This window comes from Eptesicus fuscus, chromosome 19 (assembly GCF_027574615.1).
Source record: "Eptesicus fuscus isolate TK198812 chromosome 19, DD_ASM_mEF_20220401, whole genome shotgun sequence".
Lineage (NCBI taxonomy): Eukaryota > Metazoa > Chordata > Mammalia > Chiroptera > Vespertilionidae > Eptesicus > Eptesicus fuscus.
The window spans coordinates 47,029,603-47,048,666 of record NC_072491.1 but is presented as its reverse complement, the minus strand read 5'-3'; the positions used below and the strand labels follow the sequence as shown (position 1 = coordinate 47,048,666).

General features: G+C 42.0%; 1 protein-coding gene across 1 annotated transcript; it reads right to left on the bottom strand.

Moving 5' to 3' along the window:
* Positions 1 to 14,080: 14,080 nt before the first annotated feature.
* SNAI2 (snail family transcriptional repressor 2) lies at positions 14,081 to 17,758 on the bottom strand. Its single transcript, XM_008143269.3, has 3 exons — positions 17,531 to 17,758; positions 16,202 to 16,747; positions 14,081 to 15,305 (listed from the first exon to the last, which is right to left on the bottom strand). Exons 1-3 carry the CDS (start codon positions 17,607 to 17,609, stop codon positions 15,124 to 15,126), a joined length of 807 nt encoding a protein of 268 aa, XP_008141491.1. The 5' UTR covers positions 17,610 to 17,758; the 3' UTR covers positions 14,081 to 15,123.
* Between the last annotated feature and the right edge of the window lie 1,306 nt (positions 17,759 to 19,064).

Sequence of the window (19,064 nt, the reverse complement as noted above, 5' to 3'; positions counted from 1 at the left end):
GCCCGCCCGCGTTTCCCTTCGCCCCCCGGCCCCGCCTCCGCCCCGCCCTTGTCACCGGCCCCGCCTTCTCCTCCAGCCCGCCCGCGTTTCCCTTCGCCCCCGGCCCCACCTCCGCCCCGCCCTTGCCGCCCGCCTCGCCTTCTCCTCCGCCCGCCCACGTTTCCCTTCGCCCCCGGCCCCGCCTCCGCCCCGCCCTTGTCACCGGCCCCGCCTTCTCCTCCAGCCCGCCCGCGTTTCCCTTCGCCCCCGGCCCCGCCTCCGCTCCGCCCTTGTCACCGGCCCCGCCTTCTCCTCCAGCCCGCCCGCGTTTCCCTTCGCCCCCGGCCCCGCCTCCGCTCCACCTTTATCACCCGCCGCGCCTTCTCCTCCGCCCGCCCACGTTTCCCTTCACCCCCGGCCCCGCCTCCGCCCCGCCCTTGTCACCGGCCCCGCCTTCTCCTCCAGCCCGCCCGCGTTTCCCTTCGGCCCCCCGGCCCCGCCTCCGCCCCACCCTTGTCACCGGCCCTGCCTTCTCCTCCAGCCCACCCGCGTTTCCCTTTGCCCCTGGCCCCGCCTCCGCCCCGCCCTTGCCGCCCGCCTCGCCTTCTCCTCCGCCCGCCCACGTTTCCCTTCACCCCCGGCCCCGCCTCCGCCCCGCCCTTGTCACCGGCCCCGCCTTCTCCTCCAGCCCGCCCGCGTTTCCCTTCGGCCCCGGCCCCGCCCCGCCCCGCCCTTGTCACCAGCCCCGCCTTCTCCTCCAGCCCGCCTTCGTTTCCCTTCGCCTACAGCCCTGACTTCGCTCCTCCCTTCTCCTCCCCCTGCCCCCCTGGCTTGCTTGCTTCTTCGAAGCTTTACTCCCCTTTGCAGCTCTTGGCTTCTTGCGACACTGTCTTGATATGCAAATTAGCCGCCATCTTTGTTGGGGCAATTTGCATACTCGTCCTGATTGGTTGGTGGGCGTGGCTTGGCTGGTGGGCGTGGCTTAGGTGTAGCGAAGGTGCGGTCAATTTGCATATTTGTCTATTATTAGATTAGATTATTAGATTAGATAGTGAGTGACAAGCAGGTGAGAAAGACTTCTGGAGAAAGGAGGATGCCTCTTTCTAATAAATAGAATAAAATAATGTTTTGATTGAAAACCAGTTTCTGCTGTAAGAAAAATACATAGGTTGAGCTCCACTGTGTGACCCTGAGGTAAGTGCTTGTCAGAGATTCATGCAATGTCTTTATCTTCACCCACCTGGATTCTCCACTATGTAGGTGATGAGACTGAGTACAGCTCACCACCGTGTATCCCAGGTGGTAAAACTGCAACTTGGGTCCTGGTCAGTGTGATCCCAGAGCCCTGCTCTTCCTATTACACTCTGTGCTGATACCACAAGACCCGAGTAGCTTGGATTAGAATGTGACTACATTGAATAGTTTGTTTGTTTTTAATTAGTTTTCGTAGATGGTTTTTATTACCCACCATTATTTCAAATGGCCTACCCGCAATTTCTTAGGACAAATGAAAATGAAGCCCCATTTGAAACTGAAAAAAAAAGTGGTTGCCTTTAAAATCAATTAGGACACCTCCATGGAAAATTACCTGGGCTGTTTCACGGTTGGCAAGAGCAGAGGAGGGAGCTGGCATCCTGAAGAGGCACAGGCCTGGCTTTGGGTCTAGCCAGCACCCACTGGCAGCAGCTCAGCCCTGGAGCTGACAAGATTTTCCTAAATTGTAAAAATCTGAAAGTTACATTTTAGAATCGTCTTTTCTTCTAATTCCTTATTATTGCCTTTTTACTGCCTCAGGAAAGTAGTAACACAAAAGATCCTTTTACATCTTTTGATTTAAAACGCAGAATCCAAGAGGGATTTGTCTGGCGAGGTTCATGAAGGAAAATCTGTAGCTGATCAGTGTTCATCCTACCAGTAAAAGTCCAATCACAGCAAACCAGTTCATTCATTTTAGCTTATAAACTCAAGAAAATGATTTTAAATTATGGGGAAAAGAAGCCTGGATTCTCACCCATTTTAATTTTATAAAGAAATCATTATCACTCTGGAAGCTATAATTTCTTGTTCTTTCATTCTGTGAGATAGAATTTTATTGTGCTAAATTCCCACCATTTACCCCTCTATAATTACAGTATATTTCAGCTTAATTTCAAACTCTGTCAAAGTCCTTGTACTGCAAACTATTTTTTTTAATGTTTGTGCTTCTATAAAAATATTTTTTACCAAGAGATCTTTATTCAATACTTCTTCCCACTGAGTGCCTGATGCAGGAATTGCCTGGAAAATAGCAGTATACAATGAATAACAAAGAGAAAGTGAAAGGGTTCTAAACATGTGGTTTACAGCACATGATTAACAAGGACAGCATAGTCTGGGCCCCCTACCCAACCTCCCATCGCTGTCTCCAGACCAGCTGTGTCTGCCTCACCTGGGAGATGTTAGAAATGTAATTTCTTAGGTCCACTACAACCTTCTAATTCAGAAACTCTGGGGGTTGGACCCAGCAATTGGTGTTTTAACCAACCCTCTAGCTGAGTCTGATGCTCTCTGAAGTCTGAGAGCCATTGACGCAATGCTGTTCTTGCAACGTTGTTGGTTCTTTTTCCCCTCACCGATGGCCTCTGGAGCCTCCTTCTCCTGCTCTCTGCTGGCAATAAGGTTGCTTTCGTCCACTTGATCCCTAGACCTGGAGAGGGACGGGCTCGGCTTCTCTATGTCTGCTTGTCTTCAGAACTGGAGGAGGCTGGAAGAGTCTTGATTTCCCGCTGGGCTAGGGCAGATGCAGGGCATTCTCCTCGTTCCTGCTGCAGGAGACGGAGAAGGGGACCATTAGTCACTCATGCTTCAGTGGGGGACCAGAAGTGTGCTTTAGGCCTGTATCAGAAGACTGTCTTTATCCATAAATACCTAGAACGAATACTTATAACCAGTGCATAGGCGCAAACCCAAAGCACACCTGGGACAAGCTCCGGCGGGAAGAGGGCAGAAACACGCAGCAGATGCTGTAGGTGCTCTCACTGCTTCTGCGGCCTTCAATCCCGCCATGCTCTTCTCTGCTCTCAAGTGGGATATTCCTCCTAATAAAGATCCAGAATATTGGGTACCATGTCCAAATAAAGCATCGGATTAAGGAAGATCGGGTTAATTGGAACTGATGGAGGGCAGCGCTGAAAAGGAAGTCCACACTCATCTCATCTTAACACATAGAAACAGATGCTAAAGTGATGATTTAGCAGAATCCATGATTTAGGTCATTTTGTACTTTATTGCCCCCAAAGACCTTACATTATTTCTTGCCTATTTCTTTAGTAAATTCCTGCTGAATGACCTTATAATTCAAACCTTTACTTCATTCAGATTTTGTGGGCATTGGATGTGGGGCTCTCCATTATATTTTGTTGTAAGAAACATGGTTTCATTTATTTATTTTAATTTTCTGATTTATTTTTACATTTTTAAAATTCTTTTCAGTTACATTATATTATTATTTTGTATTAGTTTCAGGTGTACATCACAGTGGTTAAGCAATTTTATACTTTACAAAGTGTCCCCCTGATATTTCCAGTAGCCAACTGGCATCATACATAGTTATTACAATATTATTGACTATATTCCCTAAGCTGTACTTTATATCCCATGACTATTTTGTAACTACCAACCTGCACTTCTCAATCCTTTCACCTTTTTCAAACAGCCCCCCAAAACCTCCTTTCCTCTGGCAACCATTAGTATGTTGTCTGTATCTATGAGTCTATTTCTGTTTTGTTTGTTCATTTATATTGTTCTTTAGACTCTACATATAAGTGAAATCAATCATATGGTATTTGTCTCTCTCTGACTGACTTCTTTCACTTAGCACAGTGGTCGGCAAACTCATTAGTCAACAGAGCCAAATACTAACAGCACAATGATTGAAATTTCTTTTGAGAGCCGAAAACCGACTTCTGTGCATGGGCCACGAAGTTTCAATCGCACCGTTCGTGCACGCCCGCACGTGGTATTTTGTGGAAGAGCCACACTCAAGGGGCCAAAGAGCCGCATGTAGCTGCGAGCTACAGTTTGCCAACCACTGACTTGGCATAATACCCTCTAGTTCCATCTGTGCTGTTGCAAATGGTAAGATTTTGTTCTTTTTTTATGGCTGAGTAGTATTACATTTTATATACTATGTACCATGGCTTTTTTATACACCCATCTATTGAGGGGCACTTGGATTGCTTTCATAGCTTGGGTATTGGAAATAATGCTGCAATGAACATAGGAATGCAAATATTCTTTCAAATTAGTGTGTTGTTTTTTTTTCAGCTATATTCTCAGAAGTGGAATCACTGGGTCATAAGGCAGTTCCATTTTTAATTTTTTGAGAAAACTCCAATTTTCCACAGTGACAGCACTGGTTTGCTTTCCACCAACAGTTTATCAGGGTTCTCTATTCTTCAAATCCTTGCCAACACTTGCTGATTGTTGATTTATTGATGACTAGAGGCCTGATACACGAATTTGTGCATGGTTGGGGTCCCTCAGCCTGGCCGGCAATTGGGGTCCATGGGGGCCGGCCAGGAGGAAGGACTGCGGGAGGTTGGCCGGCCGCAAGAGGTTGGCTGTGGGAGCGCACTGACCACCAGGGGGCAGCTCCTGCATTGAGCATCTGCCCCTTGGTGGTCAGTGTGTGTCATAGCGACCATTTGACTGGTTGTTCAGTCCCTTAGGCATATATATATATATATACATATATATACACACACACACACACACACACACACACACACTAGAGGCCTGGTGCATGAAATTCATGCATGGGGTGTGTCCCTCAGCCCAGCCTGCACCCTCTCCAATCTGGACCCCTCGAGGGCAGTCGGACATCCCTCTCACAATCCAGGACTGCTGGCTCCCAACTGCTCACCTGCCTGCCTGCCTGATTGCCCCTAATTGCTTCGGCCTGCCAGCCTGGTCACCCCCTAACCACTCCCCTGCCAGCCTGATCAATGCCTAACTGCTCCCCTGCCAGCCCAATTGCCCCTAACTGCTCTCCCCTGCTGACCTGGTCACCCCTAACTGCCCTCCCTTGCCAGCCTGGTCACTCCCAACTGACCTCCCCTGCTGGCCCAGTCCACCCCAACTGCCCTCCCCTGCTGGCCTGGTTCCCCCCAACTGCCCTCCCCTGCAGGCCTGGTCCCCCCCCAACTGCCCTCCCCTGCTGACCTGATTGCCCACAACTGACCTCCCCTGCTGGCCATCTTGTGGCGGCCATCTTGTGTCCACATGGAGGCGGCCATCTTTGTGTGTTGGAGTGATGGTCAATTTGCATATTACCTCTTTATTATATAGGGTAGATAGCCATTCTGACAGGTGTGAGGTGATATTTAATTGTGGTTTTAATTTGCATTTCTCTAATTAATGACGTTGAGCATCTTTTCATATGTCTATTGGCCATCTGAATACCCTATTTGGATAAGTTTCTATTCAAGTCCTTTGCCCAATTTTTTTTCTTTTAATTTTTAAATGCCTATCTTTATTGAAGGTTCAGAGGATTTTTAAAAAATGTAATTCTTTATTGTTTAAAGTATTACATATACTATTACATATGTCTCCTTTTCCCCCCATTGACCTCTCCCTGGCCACCTCCACCCCCCAGCACATGCTCTCACCCCCCTAGTGTCTGGTTTTGGGTTTGTTTGTTTGTTTGTTTTGGTTTTGAGTAGTAAAGGTTCTTTATTAATGTTGGATATTAACCACTTATCAAATGTATTACTGGCAAATATTTTCTCCTATTCGGTGGGTTGACTTTTCATTTGTTGATGGTTTCCTTTGCTGTGAAAAAAATTTTTAGTTTGATGTAGTCCTATTTGTTTGTTTTTTCTTTTGTTTTCCTTGCCTGAGGAGATACATCAGAAAAATATATTACTAAGACAAATGTCTGAGATTTTACTGCCTATATTTTCTTCCAGGGTTTTTATATATCCCGTCTTACATTTAACTCTTTAATCTATTCTTAGTTTATTCTTACATATGGTGCAAGGAGGTGGTCTAGTTTCTTTTTATTCCATGTATGTGTCCAATTTTCCCATTTATTGAAGAGACTGTCATTACCCCATTTTATGTTTTTGGCTCCTTTATCAAATATTAATTGACCATAGTATAGGTTTATTTGTAGACTCCCTATTCTTTTCCATTGACCTATATGTCTGTTCTTATGCCAGTATGAGGCTACTTTGATTACTGTGGCCTTGTGGTATAGTTTGGTATCAGGTAGCATCATTCCTCCAACTCTGTTCTTTTTTCTCAAGATTGTTGTGGCTATTTGAAGTCATTTGTGGTTCCATATAAATTTTTAGGTATTTATTAAAGTTCTGTGAAATACACCATTGGTATTTTGATAAGAATTGTGTTGAATTTATAGATTGCTTTGGGTAGCATTAACATTTTAACAATGTTAATTCTTCCTATCCATGAGCATGGTATATGTTTCCATTTATTTTTATCTACTTCAAGTTCGTTTTTCAGTATCTTATCATTTCACAAGTATAGGTCTTTCACCTCCTTGGTTAAATTTATTCCTAGATATTTTATTTATAATTTGATGCAATTTTAAATGGGGTTGTTTTCTTAAGTTTCCCTTTCTGATAGTTCGTTATTGGCATATAAAAATGCAACTGACGCCCTAGCTGGTTTGGCTCAGTGGATAGAGCGTCAGACTCTGGACTGAAGGGTCCCAGGTTCGATTCCAGTCAAGGGCACATGCCTGGGTTGCGGGCTCGATCTCCAGTAGGGGGCGTGCAAGAGGCAGCCGATCAGTGATTCTCATCATTGATGTTTCTGTCTCTTTCTCCCTCTCCCTTCCTCTCTGAAATCAATGAAATGTATTTTTAAAAATGCAACTGACCTATGGAGATTTATTTTGGTGGGATCTCATGGTTCTCTATATATAGTATCATGTCACCTGTGAATAATACAGTTTTACTTCTTTCTTTCCAACTTGGATGCCTTTTATTTCTTCTTCTTGTCTGACTGCTGTGGCTAGGACTTCCAGTACTATGCTGAATAAGAGTGGTAAAAGTGGACTTCCCTGTCTTTCTCCTGATCTTAATGGAAATGCTTTTAGTTTTCCCCCATTGAGTAGGATGTTAGCTGTGGGTTTGTCATATATGGCCTTTAGTATGTTGAGATATGCTCCCTTTATTCCCACTTTGCTGAGAGTTTTTATCATAAATGATTTCTGGATATTTTCAAATGCTTTGTCTCTATCTATTTATATGATCATATGATTTTTATCCTTCATCCTGTTTATGTGGTGTATCACGTTACTTGATTCATGGATGTTTTACCAACCTTGCATCCCAGGAATAAATATCCTACTTGTTCGTGGTATATAATCTTTTTAATGAATTGCTAGATTTAATTGCCTAAAATTTTGTTGAGAATTTTTGCATCTATGTTCATCAGGGATATTGGCCTATAATTCTCTTTCTTTGTAGTGTCTTTATCTGGTTTTGGAATTAGGATAATGCTGGCCTCCTAAAATGAGCTTGGAAGTCATTCCTCCTCTTGAATTTTGTTGAATAGTTTGAGAAGGATAGGTGTTAGTTCATCTCTGAATGTTTGGTAAAATTTTCCTGTGACGCCATCCCGTTCACAAATTTTGTTTGTTGGAAGTTTTTTATTACTGCCTCAATTTCATAAGTTTTAATCGATGTGTTCAGATTTTGTTTCTCTTGAAACAGTTTTGAAAGATTGTATGTTTCTAGGAATGTATCCTTTTCTTCCAGAATGTCCAATTTGTTGACATATTATTGTTTGTAATATTTTGTTATAAGCTTTTATATTTCTTTGGTGTCAGTTCTTACTTCTCCTCTTTCATTTCTGATTTTATTTATTTGGTCCTCCCTTTTTTCTTGATGGATCTGGTTAAAAGTTTATCAATCTTGTTTATGTTTTCAAAGACCCAGCTCTTGGTTTCATTGATCTTTTGTATTGTTTTTTAGACTCTACTATACTTATTTCTGCTCTGGTTTTTATTCTTTCCTTTCTTCTACTCACTTTGGGCTTTGTTTGTGGTGTTTTTTTCTAGTTCCTTTAAGTGTAAGGTTAGCTTTTTTTTTTTTTTTCTTGTTTCTTGAGGTAGGCTTGTAATGTTATAAATTTCCCTCTTAGGACTGCTTTCATTGTCCCTTTTAGATTTTAGGTTGTTGTGTGCTCATTTTCATTGTAACAAACATGGTTTTAAAATAAGCTCACTCTATCTGAGAATACCATGTGTCAGTGTGTGGTTAATCATGTGAAACGTGCCCTGCCAGTGTGCCTAAAGTTGGTAGGGTGTCATCCTGTGCACCAAAAGTTTTGGCTAGGCACATGCCCAGGTTGTGAGCTTGATCCTCAGTAGGGGGCATGCAGGAGGCGGCTGATCAATGTTTCATTCTCACATCGATCTTTCTCCTTCTCTCTCTCTCTCTCTCCCTTTCTCTTTCTTTAAAAATCAATAAAAATACTTTTAAAAATAATCTTTGCCAAATTGTTCTGTAATATAAGTCCTTCGCTATATAAATTTATTCAATAATACATTTTAGAAGTAAAATGATATTCAATTTAATTACCTATTATCTTTTTATTGTGTTTTGGATAAGTTTAGGTATTATGAAATAAAAATATTTAAAAGAGATGGAAGAGTTGCTTGTCATCAATTCTGAGATAATAATTTTCCCTGAGAATGCCTATTTTCAATTTTACATGAATGTTAATAAATAATAATTTATTAAATTGAAATGATATGAGTAAAAGTAAGCAGAGAATTGGAGAATAAATACATCAAATAAAGTACACTTGACAAAATGTCAAATATATTTAAAAGATAATAGTGCAGGAATAGCCTAGGCATCTTGCTTATGCAAGGTGGCCATGAATATGATTGGAAGAAGCCCATGAGCTGTTCAGGTAGGAATTTACCTGACACCGTCAATGAAAGCCACCAGATCCTGAGGGATGACCGGCTGGTGGAGCCAGAGGCCTGTCAGCAGGACTCCCCTCAGTTCATCAATGTGGGTGGTCCTTTCAGCTTGGAGAGAAGTCACATTGAGAAGGTTCTCTGAAAAGAGCAAGTTCCCATCTCCGTGGTGTGAGTAGACTAAAAAGAGCCAGTATGTGTTTCTGGGCCCTAAACATGTACATGAGAACTGGCAAGACTAGATACATACACAGGAAATTCAAATGGAAATCTGAAAATCAAAGCAGAGGCCAAGTCATGTTATTGTGTAGAACCGTGTGACTTGTGGGGGAGCAGAGAAGTCGAGTGGGGGGTGGGGGAGGGGGTAGGGAAGGGGGGAATAAACTGGCTTTGGTGGAAATCTCACCGCCCCTGCCCTCAACACGGGCACACCTGGAGTGAGGAAATATTCCAGACCCCACCTGCTGGTGAACCCGGTGCTGCTATCCTGCTTCTTATTCTGACATTGTGGATGACATTAGATGAGGAACTCAGCTCAGGTGGGAAAAGAGGCCTGGGCTAGGAGCTGAATGTAAGGTTAAAGCTTGGCTACTGCGAGTAAGGTATAAGGGTCAGCAACGCGGACATGGCCTGTGAGCTGCCTAGAGTTGCAGACTCTCAGGCCTTGCCCCAGTCCCACCAAACTAAGATGTCAAGGAGACCCACAGGTGACACTTTACACATTGAGATTTGACAAGCCCAGCACTGTGACAGGACCTCAGAGCCTATAGCTCAGAGCGATTGCACATGGCTGAAGGTGACAGCCTTTTTTACTGTCCTCTCTGCCTAATCTAAATAAGAGCATTAACAGAACACAGGAAAATTTTAAACCTCTATTCATGTGATGGATATGTAGGCAGAAGTTGGAACTCCTAAGAAATATAATCCCCATTCATTTTCTTTGTTGAGAGACTGTATCACTATTTTATTCACTCTGAATCTTTCCTTCCCATTCCTCAGCATCAACTATCACTACCTCTTAACTATGTAGAAGAAGAAATATAACAACCAGGGTGCTTACGTGGGGAGGAGAGGAGTAAATCCCAGCCCAGAATACACTTGAGCAGAAAGGCAACCATCCTTCTCTACCATCTTAACCACTGAAATGGGTGAGTGACAGGTCCATTTCCCTGGCCATTGTATAGGAACATTGCTTAGTGATGTTCGAAGGGCTTGCCAACGCCCTCTACAGATTTCCAGAGAAGCTGGCTGAACGGATTCCACTGACCATTATAACCAGAGGAGCTTAATTAAATGAGCGAGTGTGCAAACTATATAAACACACCCGTCTTTATTCACAGCAGCTCTCCCACTCACTGCTATAAATACCTCACCAGCCCCTTTGCAGTTTGTGGACATGGATATGCTGCCATTTCCTCTGCTAATCTCCAATTGTTTGGGGGTCTGGCCAAGTGCCACAACGGAAAAGTTGCCATGCTTGTTGCTTTTTTACATGCATGCCTTCCACAAAGTAATTATTACTTCCTGGAGGGCTGAGGGGCTAAATTTAACTTCAGCCATAGATTTACTCCTGGGGTCACATTTATACATATTTACCATTGCAAATTAAAAGGAACGGTGTGTTTTTTCCCCCCTCCATACGTGTCTATCTCAGGTAAAGGGAAAACTTTTGTTCCTCATCCGCCTCTCATGAGAACACAAGAATGATAGAAAGTCACCTTATTTGAGAATTGTTGCTTCCCTAGATGACAGAACACTCAATTCTCAAATTAATTTTGCTCGGAATCTTGCCCATGTCGCACGGGGACCATTTCTTGTGTGTGGACCTTAGCCAGAGAAGCCTATGACTTTTCAAAATTATAATTGCCTCATTACACCAGAGTGTCCACGCTTTAGTGGTGAAAGAAATGACTGTTTAGCTTGGAAGACTTTTTAGTCTAGAAAGATAAAAGCCTGGGTGAAAAGTGTGGGTGTGCGAGGGAGTAACAGTGGCCTTCAGAAGAGGAAGTGTTAATGCACAGAGGATGGAGACCAGCTGCTTTGCCTCTCCACTGAGAACAGACTGGAGGAAATGGGCCCACATGCTCCCGGAGGACGTAGGGAAGCTGCTTAAGAAAGACTGTCCTTTCTGACAGGGCCAATGCTGGAGGAAACAGCCAACAGGATTTCTAGAAAGAAATTGGGAAATGGCTCTGAGGGAGTTATATGTTACTGTAAAATCCCCGAACTAAGAAAGTTTCTAAATACACCCTTAAATTATTTAATTTTCAGGGCGCATTATCATCATCCCTTTCAACAAATCCCTATTACATGCTTACAAAATGGAAGTCCGTGTGCTGAGAGTAGCTCAGCAGTCTCTTCGTTTCTGGGTTTGGATTTCCATTTTGCGATTTACTGACTTCATTACCCTGGTTTCGTTATCCAGCCTCTCTGAGTTTAATATCCTTATCTGTACACTAGCATATCTATGACATTTTTTATAGAGAAATGGTTACCATCGAAGATAACATATGTAAGTTTTCTAGTACAAAAAGAGGTACACATTGAACATGTAATGATAACACTGGGTATTTGATATTATGATCTGCAAGGCCTACAAGTGCAAGGGGCTGTTCAGTACTTAATTACAATACTAATAGTTGGTTCCTAATTTACGCTTTAGGAAACTGAGACACTTAATAGGTTAAGCTAAGTTGCACTAGGGCATAAAGCCAATAACACATGTGTTGGATTTAAAAGCTGTTGCTCTTCCTACCATACCACACTTTCTCACATTATATGAAACAAATGAAGGATATGGAGATTGCTTATTAGCATATGCACGCATTATTAAAATCGGTTGTTTTCAAAACTCAAGCTCTCGGAGTGTCTATCAAGCCCGGTCCATGTGCACGATATGGAGCATCTCATCTATTGGCAGGGCATTAGGCGATAGAGCAGTTAATTTGCTTGGAAGATCTCTCAAAAATTAGGAAGTCTTTGCAATAAAGGGAGGTGTGTTGAATTTATTTTAGATCTGCAAACTATTTTTCTTCAATTTCTATTATCTCATCTATTTATCCAATCAATAACAATTTGTTCATGTCTGTGTTTCAGAGGATGTGCTTGGGACTAGGAATTTATGATTTAAGGATGCTCTTCTACTGAAAAAGAAAAATATCAACAAGTACTTGCTATAGAGTGAGGTAAGTACTATATTATGAATGACATAAAGCTTTCAAAAAAAAACAAATTTGGAAAAGTGTTTCAAAGGAACTAATATTTGAGCCAGGTCTTATGTGTGGTAGGAGAGCAGACATCTAGTCAAAGACCCTGGTAAAATGCTAAAAATTCCAAAAAATTACTGAATGTATAAAACATCTTAATATCTTATGTATAGTAATTCGGACTCATATTACCTTAATGACAGTAAAATATTTGAACCCAGAATGAAGTTACAATGATGAGGACAAAGTTGAAATACAATACAAAAAAATATTACCACTAATTCTTCACTAAAAAATTATACCAATAAACAAACTTTTCCTTTTAGAGTATTATTTGTTTTGGACACCAAGAAACCACTTGCTTATAGAGCTACAAATAAGGGAAGGAAACATGTAGATGTGGTTCCTGGTATAGCCAATCAGATATACCTGGACTAACGCCTAAGATGTTTCTACACATACCCTAGCCAGTTTTGCTCAGTGGTCAGAGCATCAGCCTGCAGGCTGAAGGGTCTTGGGTTCAATTCCAGTCAAGGGCATGTACCTTGGTTGTAGCTCGATCCCTGGACCCAGTCGGGATGGGTGTGGGAGGCAAACAATCGATGTGTCTCTCTCACATTAAGGTTTCTCTCTCTGTCTCTTCCCCACCCTTCCCCTCTCTCTAAAAATCAATGGAAAAAATATCCTTGTGTGAGGATTAACAATAACAGCAAGAGATATTTATACACATTAGCTGGCCTGGATACTTTCAAGCAATCGTTTCTACATCAAATACACTAACTAAAGTGGTATTTTGATGACTTTAGAATGCCCCAGTCAAGCTATCAGCCATTTATTTTACATTTATAAATTGCTGTTCTAAATAATTTTACCTTTGTGATATATGTTCTGAGATATAAAAACAATAAAAGTCAAATATTAAATTGAAGGGCTTTAGTCAAATGCACACCCCTTTGATATACTAAATATTTAAATGTATTATACAGTAGAATGTGTATGAACATTAAGGGAATAGTTTGGCATTTTAGGTCTCTTGTTAATGGCCTGTAACTGATATCTTTGAGATACTAATTTTGTCTTTTATTTGGACATTACAAGAAAAAATAATTCTACAAGTTCTGAGCATACCAGAGAGAATTATAGCAGCAAGAATCATCTTTATAAAGGGTCAAAAGTTTGAATTCAAATACCGAGTTTGGTGACTGTTAAAGTGACTATGATGGTTAGCATCTTTACATGAATTTGGAAGGCATGTGCTTGTATATGGAGTGGTGGTCATGCTATATTTTATCAAGTACATATTGTGTTTGGATCAAAATACCATAAGGGAAACCTTAAGTTTCTACTATGTAAGACTACTCCCATAAAACCTATTACATATTTTATGTTACTAGATGTGGGGGTTTTTTTCTTTGTTTTTGTGTGTGTTTTTTTTTTGTTTGTTTGTTTTTTTTTTTTTTTTTGTATGATCTACTTTTCCAACTGGTGTGATTTGTGATAAACCCATTTTTTCCTGTTCTTTCCATGCAGATTTCTTATTTTTCCTCTGATATCTCAGTAAATAATATTTCTTTTAAAAATCTTAAACTGTTTCAGTGGTTAATATGATAAAGTTTATAATTTGATTTCAGAAAGCAAACATAATAAAGTCATCATAAATAAAGTCTTAAAATATTCTTGACTATCAATAATGTAAATATTTTTAGCATTCATAAAGTGTTCTATTTTTAAAAAGGCTCTATTAACAGCTACCATCATGATGATATCTTTCTAATGGTTATCTTAAGAGTAAAGAAAAAGTCTTGGCATTTTATTATAAGCGAACATGTAAAATATCACTTAATATTCATAAAAAACACTTCACTTTTTTTCTTATTAACAAAAGAAACAATTCTTTGTGTAGCAGTTTGGTGCTAATCATGAAGTAAGTAAAGTCCCTGAAAATAGTATACACACATTAGATTTTAAATCAAAAATGTTTATTGTAAAAAAGGACCTTGAAAATTGTTTTTTAAAAAAGAGACAATTTCACAAGTCTCAACATTAGCTATAGAAAACATCTCATTTTCATACAAAATTCATTCAATCATATAAAAATAAACACAAATTTACATTAACTCAGCAACTATACAATTAAGGCACTTGGAAAGGGTGTTGTATAGATTGCATTTGTTGTATGCATTTAAAATAGTTTAAGTACATTACTGAGTTTCTAAGAATCCTTTCTTGCACTTATTCCCATCTTTAATTAATTTTAGAAAATCATTAAAAATTATCTTAAAAGTAAGACATGGAGCATGCACCAGGAATGTTCAAAGCTAGTCTTTCCCTCCTCCCCAAGGCACATACTGTTTATTGGCAAAACAAACACAACAACAAAAACAAAAACACTTTTAATACAGTCTCCGGTGTTTTGTTCTTGTTCTTTTTCTTCCTCTCTCCCCTAAAAATACAGTTTAAAGCATTACAGGCGATCAAAAAAAGCTTTAGTTCAACAACGGTAACCAGACATTAGACATGTAATGAAGTAAACTTGGAATAGTTTATAAGGCACCTGAGATAGTGTCTGGCAGATTCTCTTCCTATAAGAAATTCTATTACAAACTCTATTACAAAACAATACTGTTCTTTTCCGTTGAAATGATTTGGCAGCAATGTAAATCTTTGCATTCTTTCTTAGTAAGAAAAGATACAATGTGCTTTTTGCTTCACCTTTGAAGAGAAAGATCCTTGTCTTTTATTCTCTCTATCTAGCTGTCAGTAAATATATAGTACTTTTAAACTTCACATGGAAAGGATTAACTTTAAACACATGGATTCCATGCTCTTGCAGCTTTTAGTGTGTGTGTGTGTGTGTGTGTGTGTGTGTGTGTGTGTGTGTGTGTGTCTATACATATTATTTGGTCGATATGCACAAGAGAAAATGCCTTTGGACTTTTCTTTATCATTTGGTCGGAGTGAAGAAATGCGTTCTGTTCGAGTAAACATTGATTGCGTCACTCAGTGTGCTACACAGCAGCCAGATTCCTCATGTTTGTGCAGAAGAGACATTCTGGAGAAGGTTTTGGAGCAGTTTTTGCACTGGTATTTCTTTACATCAGAGTGGGTCTGCAGATGCGCCCTCAGATTTGATCTGTCTGCAAATGCTCTGTTGCAGTGAGGACAAGAAAAAGGCTTCTCCCCTGGGGTGGAGGCAGAGTAGGGGGAAAAGAAAGACAGTCAGTGTTTTTAGAGGAAACGTAAAGACAGATAACGTTCATGAATAATCACATTTTGCCAAAAGAATGAGAAGCAGCAAAACTTGATTAAAATTCCCCATAATACATACTTAGTTTAATATCTAACCCTTTAAGATAAATTTGAATGTTGCATTAAAAAAAATCACATTAAGCATCTCGTTGCTGCTGCCAGTATGTAGAAATAACTCATGTATTTTTAGGACTTTCACTAATTAAAACTTCCTGCTTCAGCAGGTGAAGCTAATGTTTAGCTCCTCCCAACATTTCCCAATATCTCCCCTTTTCCCTCTTTCTGTATTATGACTAAGTCTGGATAAATGCCTTGACTCCCTGCAGAATGTGCTAGGAATAAAAAAAAAAAAAAAATCAGCAGCAAATAACAAAGCAACTGAAAGCAAATTCAGTTCTAATCACTGCAACTTGCTATAGGGTGATATATATTACAGCAAAAAGATGACTAACAGAAAACTATAGGAGGAAAACCATCTACCTATCAACTACTTTGCGATAGCAACGTTTATATTTGCTGATTATTGGAAACAGTTTCACAGAACAAACATTCAAGTACCTCTTTCCTGATTTTCTAACTGATCTTTGAGACCAAACCTTCTGAATCTACTTCCCAAAGTCTCAATTCCTGTCTGCAGTCTCTGGAGCAGAGGCTGTTAAAAAAGAAACGAAGCAGTGTGTGCTCCAAGGACTTTTTGAGTCATCAGGAAGTAGCTATAAATGATCATCCATCATTAAAAGCACTGTGTCACTACTCACTGCACACCCCAATGCCAACCCAGAGCTTCAGTCTGTGAGAGAGCAACGTTCCTGTCTACGTTTTCTCTTACCAGTGTGAGTTCGAATGTGTCCTTGGAGTAGCCAGGGCCTGGAAAACGCCTTGCCGCAGATCTTGCAGACACAGGGTAAGGTGTGGGTCCGAATGTGCATCTTAAGGGCGCCCAGACTCACGTATTCCTTGTCACAGTATTTACAGCTGAAGGATTTCCTCGACTGGGCGTCACAGTGCAACTGCTTATGCTTGGCCAGCCCAGAAAAAGTTGAATAGGTCTTATTGCATAAACTGCACTGAAACTTCTCAGCTTCAATGGCATGGGGGTCTGAAAGCTTGGACTGTAGTCTTTCCTCTTCATCACTAATGGGGCTTTCTGAGCCACTGTGGTCCTTGGAGGAGGTGTCGGATGGAGAAGGGGGACTCACTCGACCCAAGGATGAGGCATATCCAGAAAGAGAAGAGAGGCCACTGGGTAGCGGGGCGTGGAATGGAGCTGCCGCAGTCCACATGGTGATGGGGCTGTAGGCTCCGGAGCTGAGGATCTCTGGTTGTGGTATGACAGGCATGGGGTAACTCTCATAGAGATACGGGGAAATGATCACTAGGGGAAGAAATGGAAAGAAGAGGAGGTTAAGGTAAAGCATTAACCATACACCGAGAGGCTACTTGGCAACACGCACGGTGCTCTATAATGAAGACTTCACTTGACTCCACCCTGGCTGCTAGGTGGTAGTTACTGTGCTGCATGCACAGCTCTGCCTCCTGTGTAGAGTGTGACAGGAGCGAGGCCAGCGCTCAGTGAGCCAGGAGCACAGCCAGGCCAGTGCCTTCGCCGTCCCCGGCGGAGGAGGGAACACTTAGATTTTATTTTCAAAGATACATAAAAGTTGTTTTTCATTTTGTGCATGCGTTACTTGCAGGCTTATGACTCTAGGTACAGAGATGTGTGTAAACCGAGCTGCTTTCTAAAGGAAAGGCGCCTTATTACATGAAAAAAAGCAATACTTCAACAGCTACGTGTTGTGTTACTCATCTTGCATATATTCATTATGCATGTACACACAGGCTTTAGAAAATGAAGCTGCAGAGAGTTGAATGAAGTTTTCCTTGTCAGTTAAACGTTTTAAAAGCTTTCAATTAAAATTTATCCTGAATGATCAAAATAATCTGAACTCTCTTTTAGGACACGACTTAAAAAGGAAAACAATCTAGCATTTAGTTCTTTTGTAATAGTATTTGAGTTGTAATATCTATTTATATATTTTGGATGTATATAAGTATAATTTATTTATTTTTAATTTCTCTCCCTCCCTCCCTTTCTTCCTTCCTTCCCTCCCTCCCTCCCTTCCTTTTTTTATTATTATTATGTATTTTATTTTTTTACCTGTGTGTGTGTCCAGTTCGCTGTAGTTTGGCTTTTTGGAGGCGTTGAAATGCTTCTTGACCAGGAAAGAGCGCGGCATCTTGCCGGCGGGTCTGGCGGGCGCCGGCGGATAACGGTCCGGCGGGAGGACGCGGCCGGTCCCTAGAGCATCGCGGCCGGCGGGGCTGGGCCGCCGCTCAGGTGCGCGGAGGGAGGGCGCGCGCCTCCGCAGTGGCCGGGCTCCGGCGGGGACTGAGCCGTTTTTTCGGCCGGGTGGGTTTTTTCCTCGCTCCTGCCGGCGGGAGCCAATCGCCGCGCGGAGGTTCGGGTTTCAGCTCCTCCCTCTGGGACAGCTGTGAACAGAGGAAGAATCTGTTGTCAGACTAAATTATTCTGCCGCAAAATGGGCAGTTCTTCGGGATTTCAGTGGGGAGAGGAATAAAAAAAAGTGCTTAAGTATTTTCAAGAGAGGTAATTTCACTCCTTTAGCTCTGCCAGGTATCCGTGCTCTCTGAGCGCTAGATCGTCCTAGGATCTGTGATTTCTAAAAAAAAAAAAAAAAACCACCCAAAAAAACAACAAAAAAAAACCGGGCCTGGCTTCCGGATGTCAGGTAGAAGCAACGCACTGGGACCACACGTTGGCGGGGCCGGAGGGGCGCCTGCAGGGTCCCAGGTCGGCTCTGGTGGGAAGAAAGCCTATATTTGGAAGTGACACTGGGAGAGGTTCTGCTGGTACCGAAGCAAACCAATGAACTCTGGGCTTTTGAAAAAGGAAGGCGGAGGCGAGAAACAAAAGCCCCCGAAGTGAGCAGGGCGCCTCCGCGGCGGGGCTTCCCGGGTCTGCGGAGCCGCCGGGCCTCCTGGGGCGCTGGTCCCGGAGGCCGGGAAGGCACTGCCGGCCTCGGAGGCTCGGGAGCCGGAGGCTGCGCTTCCTCGGGGAAATGAAGTCATCGTGGCCCCCCGTTAGCCGGGCTGGCCTGCGGAGCCGTGCTCTTTAGCCCGTGAAGGACCTGCTGATGGAAGAACTGGGGAACTGCTTCGGGGCTGGAGGGGCGTGGGGGGCAGGGAACAATAGGAAAAGTGTCCTTCGGAGCCATGAAGAATTCCCACCAACGCATGTGACAAGATTGCATCTCTTCATGTGTCACTGTCACGGGGGAAAGATGTGAACGGGCCTTTGGAGACAATTATTTCCTTTCCAATACGTATCTGCTCTTAAAAGGGTGCTATTTTCTTTAAAGCCATCAATATTCATCCGAGTAGCTGCTGGTTTCCTGGACTGTGTTTTTAAACAAAGGATACCATTATGAGTACTGCTTGGTTCAAGTTTGAAGAAGCTAGCCTAGTAACCAATAAATATACTTTAATTGTGTAGACAGTATTAAATCTAAAAATATTAAAAATGGTTCATTTGAAACTTAAGTAGAAGTAAAATTTCAACTGTGTTTTCAAGCATCTCTGTCCATTCCAGACTTTTCTCCCCACCGTTTACTTAAAATATTAAAGAAAAAAACAAATCTGCGATAGGACCACTTCACCTTGTTTCTAACAGG

Coding starts and splice junctions, on each gene's coding strand:
- SNAI2 (XM_008143269.3), bottom strand. CDS start 17,609: ATGCCGCGCTCTTTCCTGGTCAAGAAGCATTTCAACGCCTCCAAAAAG. Junction 16,748..17,530: donor CGAACTGGACACACACACAG/GTAAAAAAATAA, acceptor TTCTTCCCCTAG/TGATCATTTCCCCGTATCTC. Junction 15,306..16,201: donor ACACATTCGAACTCACACTG/GTAAGAGAAAAC, acceptor CCTCCACCCCAG/GGGAGAAGCCTTTTTCTTGT.